The sequence below is a fragment of the Ciconia boyciana genome, chromosome 10, assembly GCF_034638445.1.
Source record: "Ciconia boyciana chromosome 10, ASM3463844v1, whole genome shotgun sequence".
NCBI classification, from domain to species: domain Eukaryota; kingdom Metazoa; phylum Chordata; class Aves; order Ciconiiformes; family Ciconiidae; genus Ciconia; species Ciconia boyciana.
This window is the reverse complement of record NC_132943.1, coordinates 27,135,985-27,150,592: the sequence shown is the minus strand read 5'-3', so window position 1 is coordinate 27,150,592 and position 14,608 is coordinate 27,135,985. Positions and strand designations below refer to the sequence as shown.

The 14,608-nt window shown below is 33.4% G+C and overlaps 1 protein-coding gene across 3 annotated transcripts in view; it reads left to right on the top strand.

Moving 5' to 3' along the window:
- Positions 1-14,608, top strand: part of CCDC141 (coiled-coil domain containing 141) — a 109,986-nt gene that overhangs the window by 7,766 nt on the left and 87,612 nt on the right. For all 3 annotated transcript variants that reach the window (XM_072874357.1, XM_072874356.1, XM_072874358.1), the window contains exon 3: positions 161-283. In XM_072874357.1, the coding sequence (XP_072730458.1) occupies positions 161-283 (123 nt within the window). The remainder of the gene's footprint in view (positions 1-160; positions 284-14,608) is intronic.

The following is a 14,608-nucleotide window of genomic DNA, read 5'->3' as shown; positions in this document are numbered from 1 at the left end:
ATATTGTATCCTCTGTGTCTTCATTCTGCAATTGAATACAGGTTTATGCATCCCTGTGCTCCTATGACCATGGAAAATGTGTGACCTGAGAGTCTGTGTGTGTAAATAAATAAAGGAAAGCTTGTGTTTTCTGAAGGATGTAATGGTTTACTTATTACAGTGTGGAAAATGGGTGAAGCTTCAGCTGGCTGAATCAACACCAAATTTGTTAGAAATTGGCAGCAATCAAGATGAGACTAAAAAACTACTGCAAGATCATGAATTCCTCCTAGCTAAACTTAAGGTAAGATGTGATAAGACCACTCAAAAATACATCTAGTGATTATAGTTCAGGTACAACAGTTGACATATCTGCCTGGGCCTCCTGTTGCAATATGGTTGTTAGGTTACACTCCACACAGAAAAAAGTATGTTCAGTCTTTGTCAGCGTAACAGATCGAAGTTAGCCCTCTGCACTGGAAAAATATGCTCAGTGTTAATCACTATTTTCTGACAACAGCAGTAAAGTTGCACTGTTTTTTCCACTTTATACGTTACTGTCAAGTCAAGTTAAAAATTCCTATAGCCCTCAGTAACTGCTAAATATAATGGAATGTGAATTTTTTTTTCTCCAATGTTATAAAAAGTTTGATTAGATTATAACAGCTGTAAACACAAGCAAGCTCTTTGTAAGTGTGAAGTAGATATTCCAGGCACGTTTTTACTGAATATTCATTAATGTAAGTCATGGTAAGAAAGATATTGTAACATTAAATATTGCTTGTCTTGAGCTAGGAAGATTTTAGCTAAGTAATAAACCTAAAAATCAGATTTTAGCATTCTTGAGAGCAGATTATAACAACAGTGGCATTTGGACACAGAGTGACATACTTGTATGAAAAAGCTGAATTATTTTAAATGTGGATGTTTGACACTGAGAAGAGTCTAAACACACCAAAAAAGAAAATTTGTTTCATGTTTTGATAGGGCAGATTGACTCTATATCTGTAGACAACTAAATTCCTCTAAAATCTTGGAGCAGTGCACAGCAATTTAACTTAATAGATTCTATCTATTTTCTTTTTTTTGACATTACATAAAATTCAGATCTGAAAGAGCAAACATGATCTGGATAGGATCAAGTACACTTGATTTAATAATAGTGACTATGTGCTTCTCCAGTCATTATAAATCTCAAACATGAGGTAATTTAATACAGTATATAAAGAATGTAATCTAATATGGTGCATAGTGTGGATTTTGAACAGTATGAAGAATAGCATTACAAAAAAAACCAAACCAAACCAAAACAAAAAAACCCCCCAAACCCAAAAAACCCCCACAAAACAAAAACCCAAACCAACCCCATACCAAAATACCATCCAAAAACCAGAGAGGGTGGTTCTGCTATCGACTTACACAATGCCTCATCTTTATTGCCATCAGTGCTACACTCAGGCATGCTGTATACTGTTTGAACAATTCAGAATTAGCTGAGTTCTTACACACTGACAACAGGAAGAAGCTTGAGTTTTGTCTCCTAATTGTCAAAAATAAATTTTAAAGAGTGGAAAAAGAAAACATAATAATTCCAATCTTTAAAAGAAAAACAAATGTTCAAATAACATTTTACCATCAAGTCAAACCTTAAAGTGTTGTATATTTATATTAAATGTTGTTTACTAAGGGGAAGAAAATAATATAAATATTGTTCTAAGAGAGACCTTGTAGGTGTTACTGAAAACTTGTAAGGACATGAACAAGGATGGTAAAACAATGAAGTCCTCTCCATAGACTCCAACTTAAAATCATTGTATGAAAGAAAACAGAAAGAAAAAAAAAAAAAGCTGTGATAGATGAACTCTCTAGATGCATCCCCAGGCTGCTATTCCATTTTTGTTTTTAAATCTTTAAACTAAAATTAAGTTTTGTTATGTTTCTTTTCATTAAAAAATTACTTAAATACTGAAAAAATTAAATAATCCAAAAGCATTTCATGCTCTCTGATGCTCATTTGAGTGTTTGACTTTCTATTCCTACTAGTCTAGATGCATGGAACCTTAAGTTAGATGCATGGAATCTTAAGTTTGTTTTTCATTTAGCATCGTCTACCTTTTCTGCTCACAAGAAACAGTAAAATAATAAAATAATCACAAATATTTTAGTTAATATTGATGAAAATTCTAAAATTTTTCACTCCTATTTGTGAGGCCTTGTGACTGATTGCTTGAACCCAGATGACTGATCCTTATTTGGATCCCCAAAGCTTAATAGATTATATCAGATCAGAAAATTTATTAGCATAAACTGTTAAAGAATGCTTATAATCCAAATATATCAGGAACAAATACTTGTTGTTTCATGTTTTATACCTGCAATCCTTGCAAAATTCAGCGTTGATTAATGAATGTTCTATAAAAGGATTAAGTTCAAAATGACTATTTTTTTCCTCAGTAATTTAAGAGCTGCAATAATACAGACGGCAATGTCATTATAATTTGTACTTACTGTGCATTTCTCAGAGATGACCCTTTCTATCTTATAGTAAGCTGTTAACACTTCTCAGTAATTATTCAGTCTTAAGTTACTAAATCCACTCATGAAAAGTTTTTACAAGAATGATTCTCCGTCTTTGAAGTACTGATTATAGTAATTTTTTCCACTTAACATTTGTTCATGAATTATGCATTAGTTATGTGAAAATGGATAAAGAGGTAGTAATGTTTCAGTCTTCAACATTTATGGACATAAAGATTTAGTTACTTATGAGAGGATAAAAAAGAATTTAGAAATGTGAGCAGGAGAGGGGTTGAAAGGATGACACAATTGCAGTTGTTAGACGGTCCTTGTTTTGATGGCATCCAGTATATGCAATTCTATTTCATCTTTGACCCTTAGTGAGCAACATAATTGTGTAAATTTTAACAATAATTAATGATACAAATACATGAACATTCTCCCAGCTGCAGTCCAGTGCAGTTTTTAGTTCTTCCATATCGGCTACAAGTTGTTATTTTCATTGACTATCTTGTTCCAAGTGACTCTATCAATGATAGTCTATGGCAGCTTATAATGTATGTATTTTTGCTCTTAATTAGATCTTGGCATTTGGAATGCATTATAAGTAGTTTAAAAAAAGGTGAAGATGAAGCTAAGGCCTTGTGCTCAAGTAAAACTTATTCCAGTTATGTGGCAACATTGTGATATTTTATCTCAGGTTTACATATCTTTTTAAAACATTTATATGCAACTGTAGTAATGATAATACAGCATATAGCAAATCAGAAATATATTGTTAGAACAGCACATTTATGAAAATGAAGGCTTCCATAAAATAAATTATGAATATCCATTGAAAAAGATATTTTAATTCAAAATAGTGTATTTAGTACGCTTAATATTTGTCCTGATGATGATCTGAATTTCTTCAATGATTAAACTTGTATGAATTTGAAAAGTTGCTAAATGCCATATTAGCTTCATTTTTTTATCAGTCTGTTACTTTTCAAAGTAAGAAGATTAGAAAGTTACATTATAGCAAGAGGAAAAAGTTTATTTTTTTCCTGTGGTGTTTCATTAAAAAGAAGGGAGGATGGAATCCTTATGTTTTTTAATTTTAGAGCTAGAAATGGTATACAAGTAGAAAACAGTATAATTAAGAATTTCTCCACTTGGATCCCCAGGAAATGGATACAATTTTGTATATTGTGGAATTTTTCAGTCACCTGAATTTAAAGTACAACAGTGAGGCAGCTTTGAATTGTTTTTCTCTTTTATTGCTGTATTAAAAAAAATGCAAAATAAATCATGTCTCCTGACAGATACCAATACTGGATACACATATGCTTAACTTTGCTGATTAGTTCAATTCAAAGTTAAGCATTTGTGCAGGACAGGCAAAAATTTCTGAACCAGCAATGATTTGAATGTGAAACTAGCCCTGCTTAAGGGAAGAGTTCGATGATTTATTAATCACTAAACACATCTTTGGAATTGGTGCTGAAGAACCTATGGACTTTTAGAAGATAATTTATGGAATAGTTGACCATGCTGGCATAATCCCATGTTATTTTGCAAACTCATTCTGGGTTTTGATCATCCTTTTGCTTTTTATCTTCATTATTCCCATCCCAATATATGTAAGTTATAACCAAAATATTCAGGCCAAATTCTTTCATCGACTTCATACGTTGAGGATTCACACGTGTAACTAAGGACAAAATTTGGCACAGTGACCAGTGATCAGTTTATAATACTTATGATGCTAGAGGAAAAGGAATGTAATCCAGCTCACTATTCCAGGGAATTGTTTTTTGACTTAGCAATGTTAACAGGAGTTTAAAAAACCTAAACAACCAGTTTGACACTCAATAAGGCAAATAGTACTTTAAAGGGTAATAGGAACAGACCTGTTGAATGAGAGAGCAGTAATTTTTAGAACATTTCTTTACTGCTTTTAATGTTCACAATTATTGTGATAAAAACTGATATGTGTACTTTAGGGCATTAGGAAAAAACATACCAAAAATAGTTTCCTTTGATAGAATGTACTCTATTGTACTCATTACTGATTTACATTTATTCCATTGAATTTGGGAACTGGGAACACCCTACTATTTTAATAAAGAGCAGAACACAACTTTTGAAAAGGTGCCCATTTCAAATGTTTATTGATTAGGAAACAGACATGTTATTGTTAATAGAGTTGAAAGAATAAATGCTGAACAGCAAATGGTAAAATTGAGACCAAACAAAAAACTTGTATGTGATGTTTACAACATCTAGTTAAAATTCCTTCCGGTGCTCTTGAAATTTCATTTATATGTATAATATTCATGTCCTTTATAGCAGAAATTATTCTTTTTGTTGAATTTTCATACTGACTACTAGTAGCCCAGAAGACTAATGAAACTTGTTTAGCAACTGATTTAAGAGGTAAACTATAGTTCAGTTTCTTAATTTTGTTCAATGATGCCTAATTGATCAGGAAAATTTGTATATGCTTGTCATTTGTTCTAGGCAAACTTACACATTTGTTTTCCTTTGGACATAAATTTGGTGTTTGTAAGTGTTAAAGAATTACATATTCTTTTATAATTGATGAATTCATTTGACAGGTCTAGATGCTGCCAACACGTATATGTACTCATTGTTGCAGGTTCCATGAACTGAAATAAAATGTTTCTTTTGAACATGGTTAAGAATTAAACATAAATGTTTTCAGGTTTGCATCATAACCCTTTCTCTTTGTGATTTGACCCTTCCGTAGTCTCAACTAATATGTTCTGATTCTAAACTAATATATTCTCTCTCTGTTTCATTAAATTAGACCATATCAGCAGTAACGGTTTTGTTGAAAACATCAACTTATGTGATTTCATGCAGGTCTCCTTCCCAACATTTGCTTCATCCTTGTTTAGATGACCTTCAGCAGGTTTATATGTTCTGGAAATTTAAATATATGTGTGTATATATATATATGTTTTGATATCCCATTCTTTACAATTAAAAAAAAAAAAATAATGTGAGAAGAATCAAAACCAGAAAAACTTGAGACACAAAGCTTCCAGGAGGTAAAATGGTATTGATTGCAATGTGCATACACACTTCTCTGCCCTTCTTCTGTTCTCCATAATTCAGTCATTTCCAACAGAAGCCCTATCTGGAGATAACATGCTGTCTTAGTGTTTGAATCCCCTAACAGTAATACTTTCTGGATCATTTAAGAAAACAAAAAAAAGACTCTGTGTGTGCGTGTTGCTGTGCTTTTGGCTATGACAATGTTAAAATCTCCTCTAAGACAAACAGCAGCATTCTTGGTTTGCTTCCAAAGTTCTGGTTTTTATCATGAAGGAGACTGTGGCAGAACCGCTACAAAACAGAAATAAATCTAGCCTATAAAGTTAAGTTTAAAACCAACGCTGTTGTTAATTTGACTCATGAACCTGAAGATTGCTCCTAATTACTTTATTTACTTCAATTCACAGAGCATAAATTGCAAAATAGTAATTTATATGCTAATATCGAAGAGAAACAAATTAGAAAATTACATTCTTCAAAAAGCGATAATATAATATGCTCATTTTTTGCATTTGATATCTTTTAAATGTGTCTTTCAGTTATTTCAAGTAAAAATATTTTCATAATGCTTATTTTTCAGTAAATTTGTTATGGTAGAAATGATTTGTTAATATCTTCTGAATTATTTACAATTAATTATTGAGGTGCTCAGTGGTACAATTAGCAGCAAAGTTCAGCTGCATTTTCCTCATAAAGCAGAGCTGATTTTTGCAAGTGATTTGGAAAAAAAAAAAAGAAAAAAGGGAAAAGGTAAGATTTAATAAATAATTTTTTCAATGCTAGTTTAGCTCCCTCACCAGTTTCAATATTTGCATAAACAAAATTCCCACCAAAATAGTATTTGTCTCAAAATAGTTTTATGACTACTTTCTGGTCTTCAAGTTAATAACTATTTGTGTTGTATAATTTCAGCACTACCTATAAACAAAGATTAATTTTAGCAGCATCTCAGTGAGGAGGATAGTTTACACCTCTGAAAATTCCAAGTTACAATATTAACTGTAAGAATCTGAAGCTGAACCTTTACACTGTGTAAAATATGAGCTAAAGTGTGAAATTTCGCCCAAAATACTAATGAAAAGAAATATAGGGAAGGAAGAAGGAAAGAAACCACTGAGCAGGATCAGGGTATAATTCCATAATTATGAGAAATGCGTGATCCAGTCAGCTACTCATGCAAATCTGTTCAAACACTTTGACAAGCCCTACCTGTTTTTCAGGAAATAACAATGACAGACAGAAATAGATGGAAAAAGAAACAAAAGGCAGAGAGTTTTTCAAAGTTCTCTCCTTCCAGAGCAATCCAATATCCAGTTCAGGTGAGAATATTGCTCATTGGGAGCAAGCTGATCGTGAACCTCATCATGAAATGGTGAACCTGAAATGAACCTGATCATGAAAGGAAGAGTGTCAGGAGGAAGATGATGAAGTATAACAACGGAAATATTATAAAGTTCAACAATCCAAATATAAGGTTGTGCAGTTAAAGTGAATAGCAAGAATTTCTGTTGCAGCCTTAAGTTTACTACTTGATTGTGGAACAGCTGTTAACCACCATGGCTGTGGAAACAGTCTAGGATCCGATACTTGCAACTATTCTGAAGAGAATTGGGAAGTATGAGTGGAAATTTAGTATTCTGGTCATCTATACTGAAAAAAGCTGACATCAAACTGAAGGTAGGTGCCTAGCAGGGATAGCAAAAGGAAGAGTGTCATCTTAGAGTGAACTAAGAAAAAGTTTTGTCTGGATTAGTAGAAAGACTGAGATTCTCATAAATATATTGCATGGGTAAACACCACAGGAGAGCAACTGCTTAAGTTGAAGGCCACTGCTGGCATAGGAATATATATAGCACATGGAGATCATTGAAAGAGGTAGGCTGGAAAAAGTTTCTAACTGTCAAAGCAATGTCCCAAAACAGATTTTCAATGGGAATAAAAGGGGCAAAAATCCTAGGTGATTGTGACTGGCAATAAGAAACATTTGTGAAAAGGACTATCTGAAATTATTGTTTCTAAGACCCAGGGGCCTGAACTTGACAGCCCAGGTGTTGTGTAATCTTAACAGAGGATGAAAATTCATGGATCTTTGTTTTATTGAAGCTCTTCACTTCTGAGATCTTGATTGTGCTATAGCTAATAATTTAAATCTGAGTTCTTTGTGTTGACATAAACTACTGAAGATTGTGAATTTTAGTTATAAATTAGATTGATTCAGGAGCTCCTGCCTGTTTAAGAAGAAATATTGGATAATATTTCAGAGGGAAAAGCATATTTTATGATGACTGGATTCAGGAAGCAAAAGGTAAAAACTTCACTAACATGCAGTTTTTGTTTTTTTGAGATGCAAATCAGTAAAGTAGTTCAGGAAGAGTGAAATCAATTCTACCTATGAAATTATGACTGTACCTAAAATATTTGCATTTTTCATTTTTAAAATAATTTGAGAATTTTTTTAACATGAACAGGGATATGTTCTTTTTGTAATGAGACTGGTAGAATTAAGTTTTGCAGATGTCTGCCACTTATGAAAACTAAGAGTGAAAGTGCAGAATTTGACCTATTTTTAATGGATATATTTTCATCTAATACTCTTTGTTTCAGTTCTATGATATGCTAATTATAATTCTGTGGTATGCCATATTTGCATTCCTAATTTTAGCTAGGCCTAGAGTATAAAATTATAGTAACTTTGTACCAAAATACAGTGGCTCCAGTGTTCCTTAGTACTGCAGTAACTAAACAAATATGTAAACAGTATACTAAATTATGTACATTCTTAATCATGGATACATTTCTTACTGTGGTAAAACTACCAAGATTGCAAGCACAAACACTCAGAACTGAAGAAGGGATGATTTTCATTCCATGCTCCCTCAGTCCACAGGGTCTCCCAGCCTCTGAAGACCCTTGCTGCAGATTGTGCATGATAGAGCTCCTCAGCAAAACTTGTACCTTGTAGTGATGTATTCTTCCTTCCACTTAGTTTTAGAAATGATCAATTTTTATGTTTTAGTTGGAACTCTCCAGAAAAACCCAGTAAAGCACAGATCCTGTTACATGAAGTTTCATTCTGCTTTGGCAAATTCACAAGCAACAGAGTCTTATAATGAAAGAGAACCATAATTTTAAGCATTGCAGTCTGCATTAGGATTCCATGATCTAATGCTAAAATATCATGACTTTGAATTTTTCCTTCAAGCAAACATACCAACACCACCAGAAGGGTTCTATAGAGCTGTGTTTTACTGTAACTTTATTGCACTTGTAAGTCAGCCTTTCTCTAAACCCTGTCCTCATAAATCTCGTCTTTTCGTTTAGTTTTGTCTTGATGTTAGCAGCTCCATGTGGCTTTTTGGGTTGCAACATACTGTATGCTACCCCCTCTAGGCCTCTAGGAAGTTTAAGTCCTATCTGTATCTGCTCCTTATTTTCCTCAGGAGTTTGCCAGTCTCTGACAGTGCTTCAAGCTCCCTGATTGCTAGGTATCTTCCTCTGTCTGCTTTGCTTTGCACTCCAGAAGCTTTCTGAGTACATGGTAAGAATGTACTTAAATGTGTACTCTAGAAGGCCAAATTTTGTTTCCCTCCAGAGAGGGAGGGATGCTCAATGTATAACAATCAGGAAAGGCAAAAGCCAATTTTCCCCTCTCTTTCCATGCTTTTTTAACTGAACATAAAGTACCAAAATGGGCTGTGAACAAATTAATACAAAGGCTATACTATCGATCACAGCTTACATAAAAAGATGTTTCTAGACCTTCAGCTATTCACGTTCTGTCTTTGCTATGAAATCAGGCCCAAATGTGCCCTGAAAATGAGTGGGGGGAACAGTTCTGTGGCCGCATTACCAGACAGTGAGTATGCATGCCATGGGCCTGGGATTGTACCCCTGTTAGTTTCCTCTCAGTAAATCTTAACCAGAACATTGTTCCCTTTAAGCCACCAATGTTCTGTTTTGGTATAGTGAATACAGTGGTGTGGAAGTGGAAAGGAAAAATACCATCTCGCATAGAAATTGAAATTGGCCTGTAGTTTTTAAAACAATGCTTTTCTGACATGGTTTTACTGAGACCCACAGAAGTTGCATGTTTGTACAAACTCCTTTTTGACTATATGCTAGGCATTCCTTATATTGTCAAGATTAATGCCAGCTCCTCAGAGCCCAGAGAGTACCATTCTGGGTTTTTGTGTTCACAAGGAGTGAAAGTTCATAAAAAACCCCAAATAGTATATGAAGTGAAAAGTACTCTGGACATGCTCATATCACATAATTATTAATTTGAGAAATAACAGCACCACATACTCAGAGCTGGATGTGTTTCTTTTCTTTCCCCCATTCAAACTGGAAAAATAAAACAAACACAAAACCAGACTTTTCCAGGAAACAATATCCTTCCAAATATGTTTCTGTTCCATTGAAACAATGAATACATTTTTGATGTATTTATTGAGAAATCATGCCAAGACAGAAAAGTGAAACATCCGATTCCAAAAATGATTGAAATAAAGTTAAGGCTTTACTGGAAAGCTCTATTAAGTTAATTCAATTAAAAAATAACCTCATCAAAAGTCAGGTTTCTGTGAAATATTTTGCTTTCCATGAGTCATCATTTTTTGATGGAAATACACTTTTTTCCTCTTACTAAGTTTGCTTCTAGGACAAGAGACACAAGTTGGAAAAAGGAAATTCCAATTAGATATTAGGAAAAAAAAGTTTGATCATGAAGGTGGTTAAATTCTGGAAGTGGTTGCCCACAGAAGTTCTGGAATTTCCATTGTGGGAGATGTTCAAGACTTCACAAGATAAGTCCTAAATAACTTGAGCAAGGGGTTGGACAGATGACCTGCAGAGTCCCTTCTAACCTAATTTATTCTATGATTAACCTAAATTATTCTAAGATTCTGTGTTGATAAAAAGTTCATATTTCAAAGACGAAGACTATAAAACCAGTAATATCAGTCTACTCCATTTAAAAATAAACTATTCCCATATGTAGTATATAGAAACTAAAATAGTTGAGGATAAATATTTGAAAAGTTCGCAGTAACTAATGGCTTTGACAGTTGTGGAAAGAATAATTTCAAAGTAATGGCAATAAAACCTTAATATCACTCTGAAGACCATCTTATGTATTTGAACTATTCCTCAACAAAGTAAAGTTTCCTGTAAAATATTTCTCCTTTTATTTTTTTTTTTAACTAGTCTGTCTTCTCAAAATGCAACTGTGTTCTGTTGCTGGGGTAACAGACAAAATGGCAACTGTTTTGTTACTATATTAGGTTTTTGTAGTATTACAGGAGCTATTATTTAAAAAAAAAACCACAGCTGTTTTAAATGTGTGAACCATTTTCAATAGACATTAAAGAAAAAATTAATATTAAGTCTGTATTTCAAAATTTCCATGAATCAGTTATAAAAACTAAAAGCTTATTACACATGAACAATTTTCTAATTCTTTTCTGTAACTTTATGCACACCGCTTATGCATTTCATTAAATATGGCAGCTTAGTTTGCTTTAACTTTCACATTTTCTTTGGTTGGGTTTGAATTCATCACACAGTAATTGAATAAAAAAAATAATTGCATGAAGCATGACTGATAGTTTTCGAAAGTTATCCCAGTTTGCTCTGTGTCTTAGGAATTATGTGCCTCACAGCTAACCAGTTACTGGAAAACACAGCATACTGGTCAGGTACAAATGTTAATTAACAACCTGTTCAGAAAAAAGGCTTCTAAAAGAAGGAAATCTACTTCTGGGTCCTATACCAATTTTACAGTGTCCATCCTGAGTAGTTAGGAAAGATTTAACATTTGAAATGTCTTTTTAATATGTTGAAGCTGATATAATATTAGGATAAATGCATGTTTAGTTTTATTTCAAAATATAAAATAGTCAGCTCTTTAAAAAGTCAGACTTTGCCAAGGAATTCCAAATGGAGCTACCTCAGATGCCACCTGTTTTGCCACAGTGTATTCAGGACAGCTGTGAAAGTGGTATGACAATTTGGGGGAAATTAAACTGCTAGTGACAAGCAATCTGTGTGTGAAGTTCTGAAAATATTTTACCTTTTTTTTTTTTAACATGTCAGTATTAAGTCATGACAATTATTTTCATAGATTGATATTAAGATGTTGAATTAGTAAAGAGACTATCAGTATCACAAAGTCATTTAATTCCTGTTATGTTATATTAGTCACAGAGCTGGTCCAGAATGTTAAGAAAATCTCATGATGGATAATTAATGAATGCCACTACTTTTATAGAGTTGTTGTGCATGCAAGTATTTTATGCCTCAGTAAGAAAGAAACATAATAATGGCTTCTCTTAGTGCTTTACTTCATCAGCGTTTTATCAAGTAGTATTAAAATGGCTGTTTTAGAAGTAGCATTTATTTTTTAGATGTATTGATAGTGTTTGACAACTGCTCTCTCAACTCATTCTCTGCCCTTTCATGCCAATGCTATTCACTGACAATATAAGGTGAAATACTTGTTACTGCACTCAAAATTCTCTGGAAGAAAATACAAGGGTTTCATGCTACATAGGAAATGACACCTCTCTATATACCTTAACTTATGGACGGAGGCTATCAATTAATTGTTTCTCTGTTATGTTAATTGTATTAAACAGGCTGTCAATATCTTATCTTGGAGGTGTGGTATTTTAGTGGTAAGTACATGCATACTCAAAAAGATAAAAACATTTTATGAAGTCTCCTTTTACTTGTTTCATGAACTAGCTTCTCAGTATGTTTTTCTTCTGATGATTCAAACATCCATCATGAGCATTAAAGTGATTTAATTGCTATTACCTGAGTGTGAAAAAATTCTGAGGACCAGATTCAGTTTAGTCTCATAGCTATTCCTGATGAAGTAAATTCAGATCCTGGGTCTTCAATAGTGTGATAGGAGAGGTCAGTAGGACATCATCTTTCCCAGGGCACGTGGGAATCTTCTGAATTTCCTCAGCAGGGTCTACCAACATGGGTCTTCTAAAGCCCAGACACAGTTAAAAGTTATCCTTAGTCCTCTTTCCTTTAAAATAGCCTGTCAAAGGGAAGCATAAATTCCATCTACCTACTGCTGGGGGTTTATTTGTGGTTTTTTGTTTGTTTGTGTTGGGGTGTTGTTTTTTTTTTTAAGTGCTGGTTGTGGTCTAACACAAAATGAATTTTGTGTTTTCCTGAACCGAGTAATTTTTCAGTAAAACTTTAGATAAAGTTAATAAATTTAAGAAATTAACTAGATCACAAGCTGGTTAAATGCTTCAAGGTGCTAGACTGCTCTAGCCTCTTTGGCTGTCAAAGGGGAGACCAAAAGAGCTAAAGCAGCATTGATTTCCTTGCACCCTAAGGATCAATGCTTGCGCTTTGGAGTGGAAATAGACTTGTCAAATATTAGGATGTAGAGGCAGGAGAGTGGATTTGCATATGCTAGTAAACACTGCTATTTGGCCATGTTCTGCAAAATAAAAATTTTGCAGAAATTTGAAAGGCAGTCTGAAAAAAGCCTGTGAGGACCATGGAGCTATACATGCAAACTGTGATTTTCAGCTAGCTAATGACCAAATTCCAAATCAGAGATTTCTGTGAATGGTCGCAATAATTATGATGGGAAGTTTTCTTAAAAAAAAAAAAGTAATTTTTGTTCATCAATTTAAATAGCTAGCATAAGCAATGTTGAATTAAAAGTACTACAGCACCCCATAATGGTTGTGTAGTTGGAGAGATTCACTGACTATCCTCCTAATAAATGCCTGCAGGTATTAGAAAAATGATTATTTGTGCAGAGTCTACTGCAAGCAGTTTATATGCATAAAAGGGATGCCCAGGAGCAGCCTTGCATGAGCTACCCAAATGACTCTGCCGTTGTTGTTTTAGCACTGTTTCTGAGTTGCCAGTGCAAGAAGGCAGTGATTTATTCTGCCTGTTCATCCGGTACTCGGTGCTTTTTGAAGCTATTGAAAGTCAGATCTAGTGTGAAGTTTTGCCATCTCAAGAAAAGTAGAAATGATCAATGTGTCTTCATTGACCAGGAAGGGTAAAATGCTGCTCACTGCACACCTTTTTTATTATACAGGAAAACTTTATTGGTTTGGGAGAAACTGCTAGATATTTTTAAAGAGCTGTTTAAGTTAAACTCTACATAAAAATACGAGTGAATTGAACATTAGCAGTTTTACTAAAAGGCAGGTTTTTCATATACCAAAAAGGAAACCAAAACCTATAATGATTACATAAAATTATAGTTACAGAAATAGACCTTAAAAATGCACTGTTTATTTATTTATTTATTTTTTCCCCACAGCTTTACTGGCTTTGACAGGTTTTAAATATTTCTTAAACATGCTGTACAAAGGTTAAAGCAAGGCAGTTCCTTGGCCCCAGAGCCAAGAAAGCAGGTTTTTTCTCTTCTATAAATAATACATGCTGCCTGAAAAACATCTCATCAGCTGTGGAATGAGCATAGATTTGGTAAGAACTGCAGTATAATTCTATTTCCTGCACTATATATTTTTTTTTAGCTAAATTGAATTTTAGAACTTAAAGTTTATGAATTAAAATTCAAATTGCACTGAAAGCATAAATAAGGAAATCCAGTTACACTTAAATAGAGCAGAATGGGTCAAATAAGTATATTCTAGCTCTAAATGCTACAATTATACTATAATTATACAATTATACTGGCATATACAACTATGCCAGTAACTTTAGATATTCTTGTATATTTGCATGGAAGTGATCATGAGCAATGAACAGTTTTGCAAGCTCAAGACAATGCCAAAACTCTAATTGGATTCAGTACTTAACAATTTCTTCTGTATATAAGTGAATGAAGGTGGGACCATGAAACTATTCAACCAGAAATGATGAGGCAAGGGCGCAATTGATAGGTGTCTGAAGTTAAATAGTATTTGGTACGGTAATGAACAACTTCTGGATACTTTACTGCGTATGGGTAATGTAGTAATTGGGTTATTAGAAACCTATGTTGTTTCTGTTTTGAATGTTTTATTCTCAGTTCTGAAAGCAGGTCTATCTTATG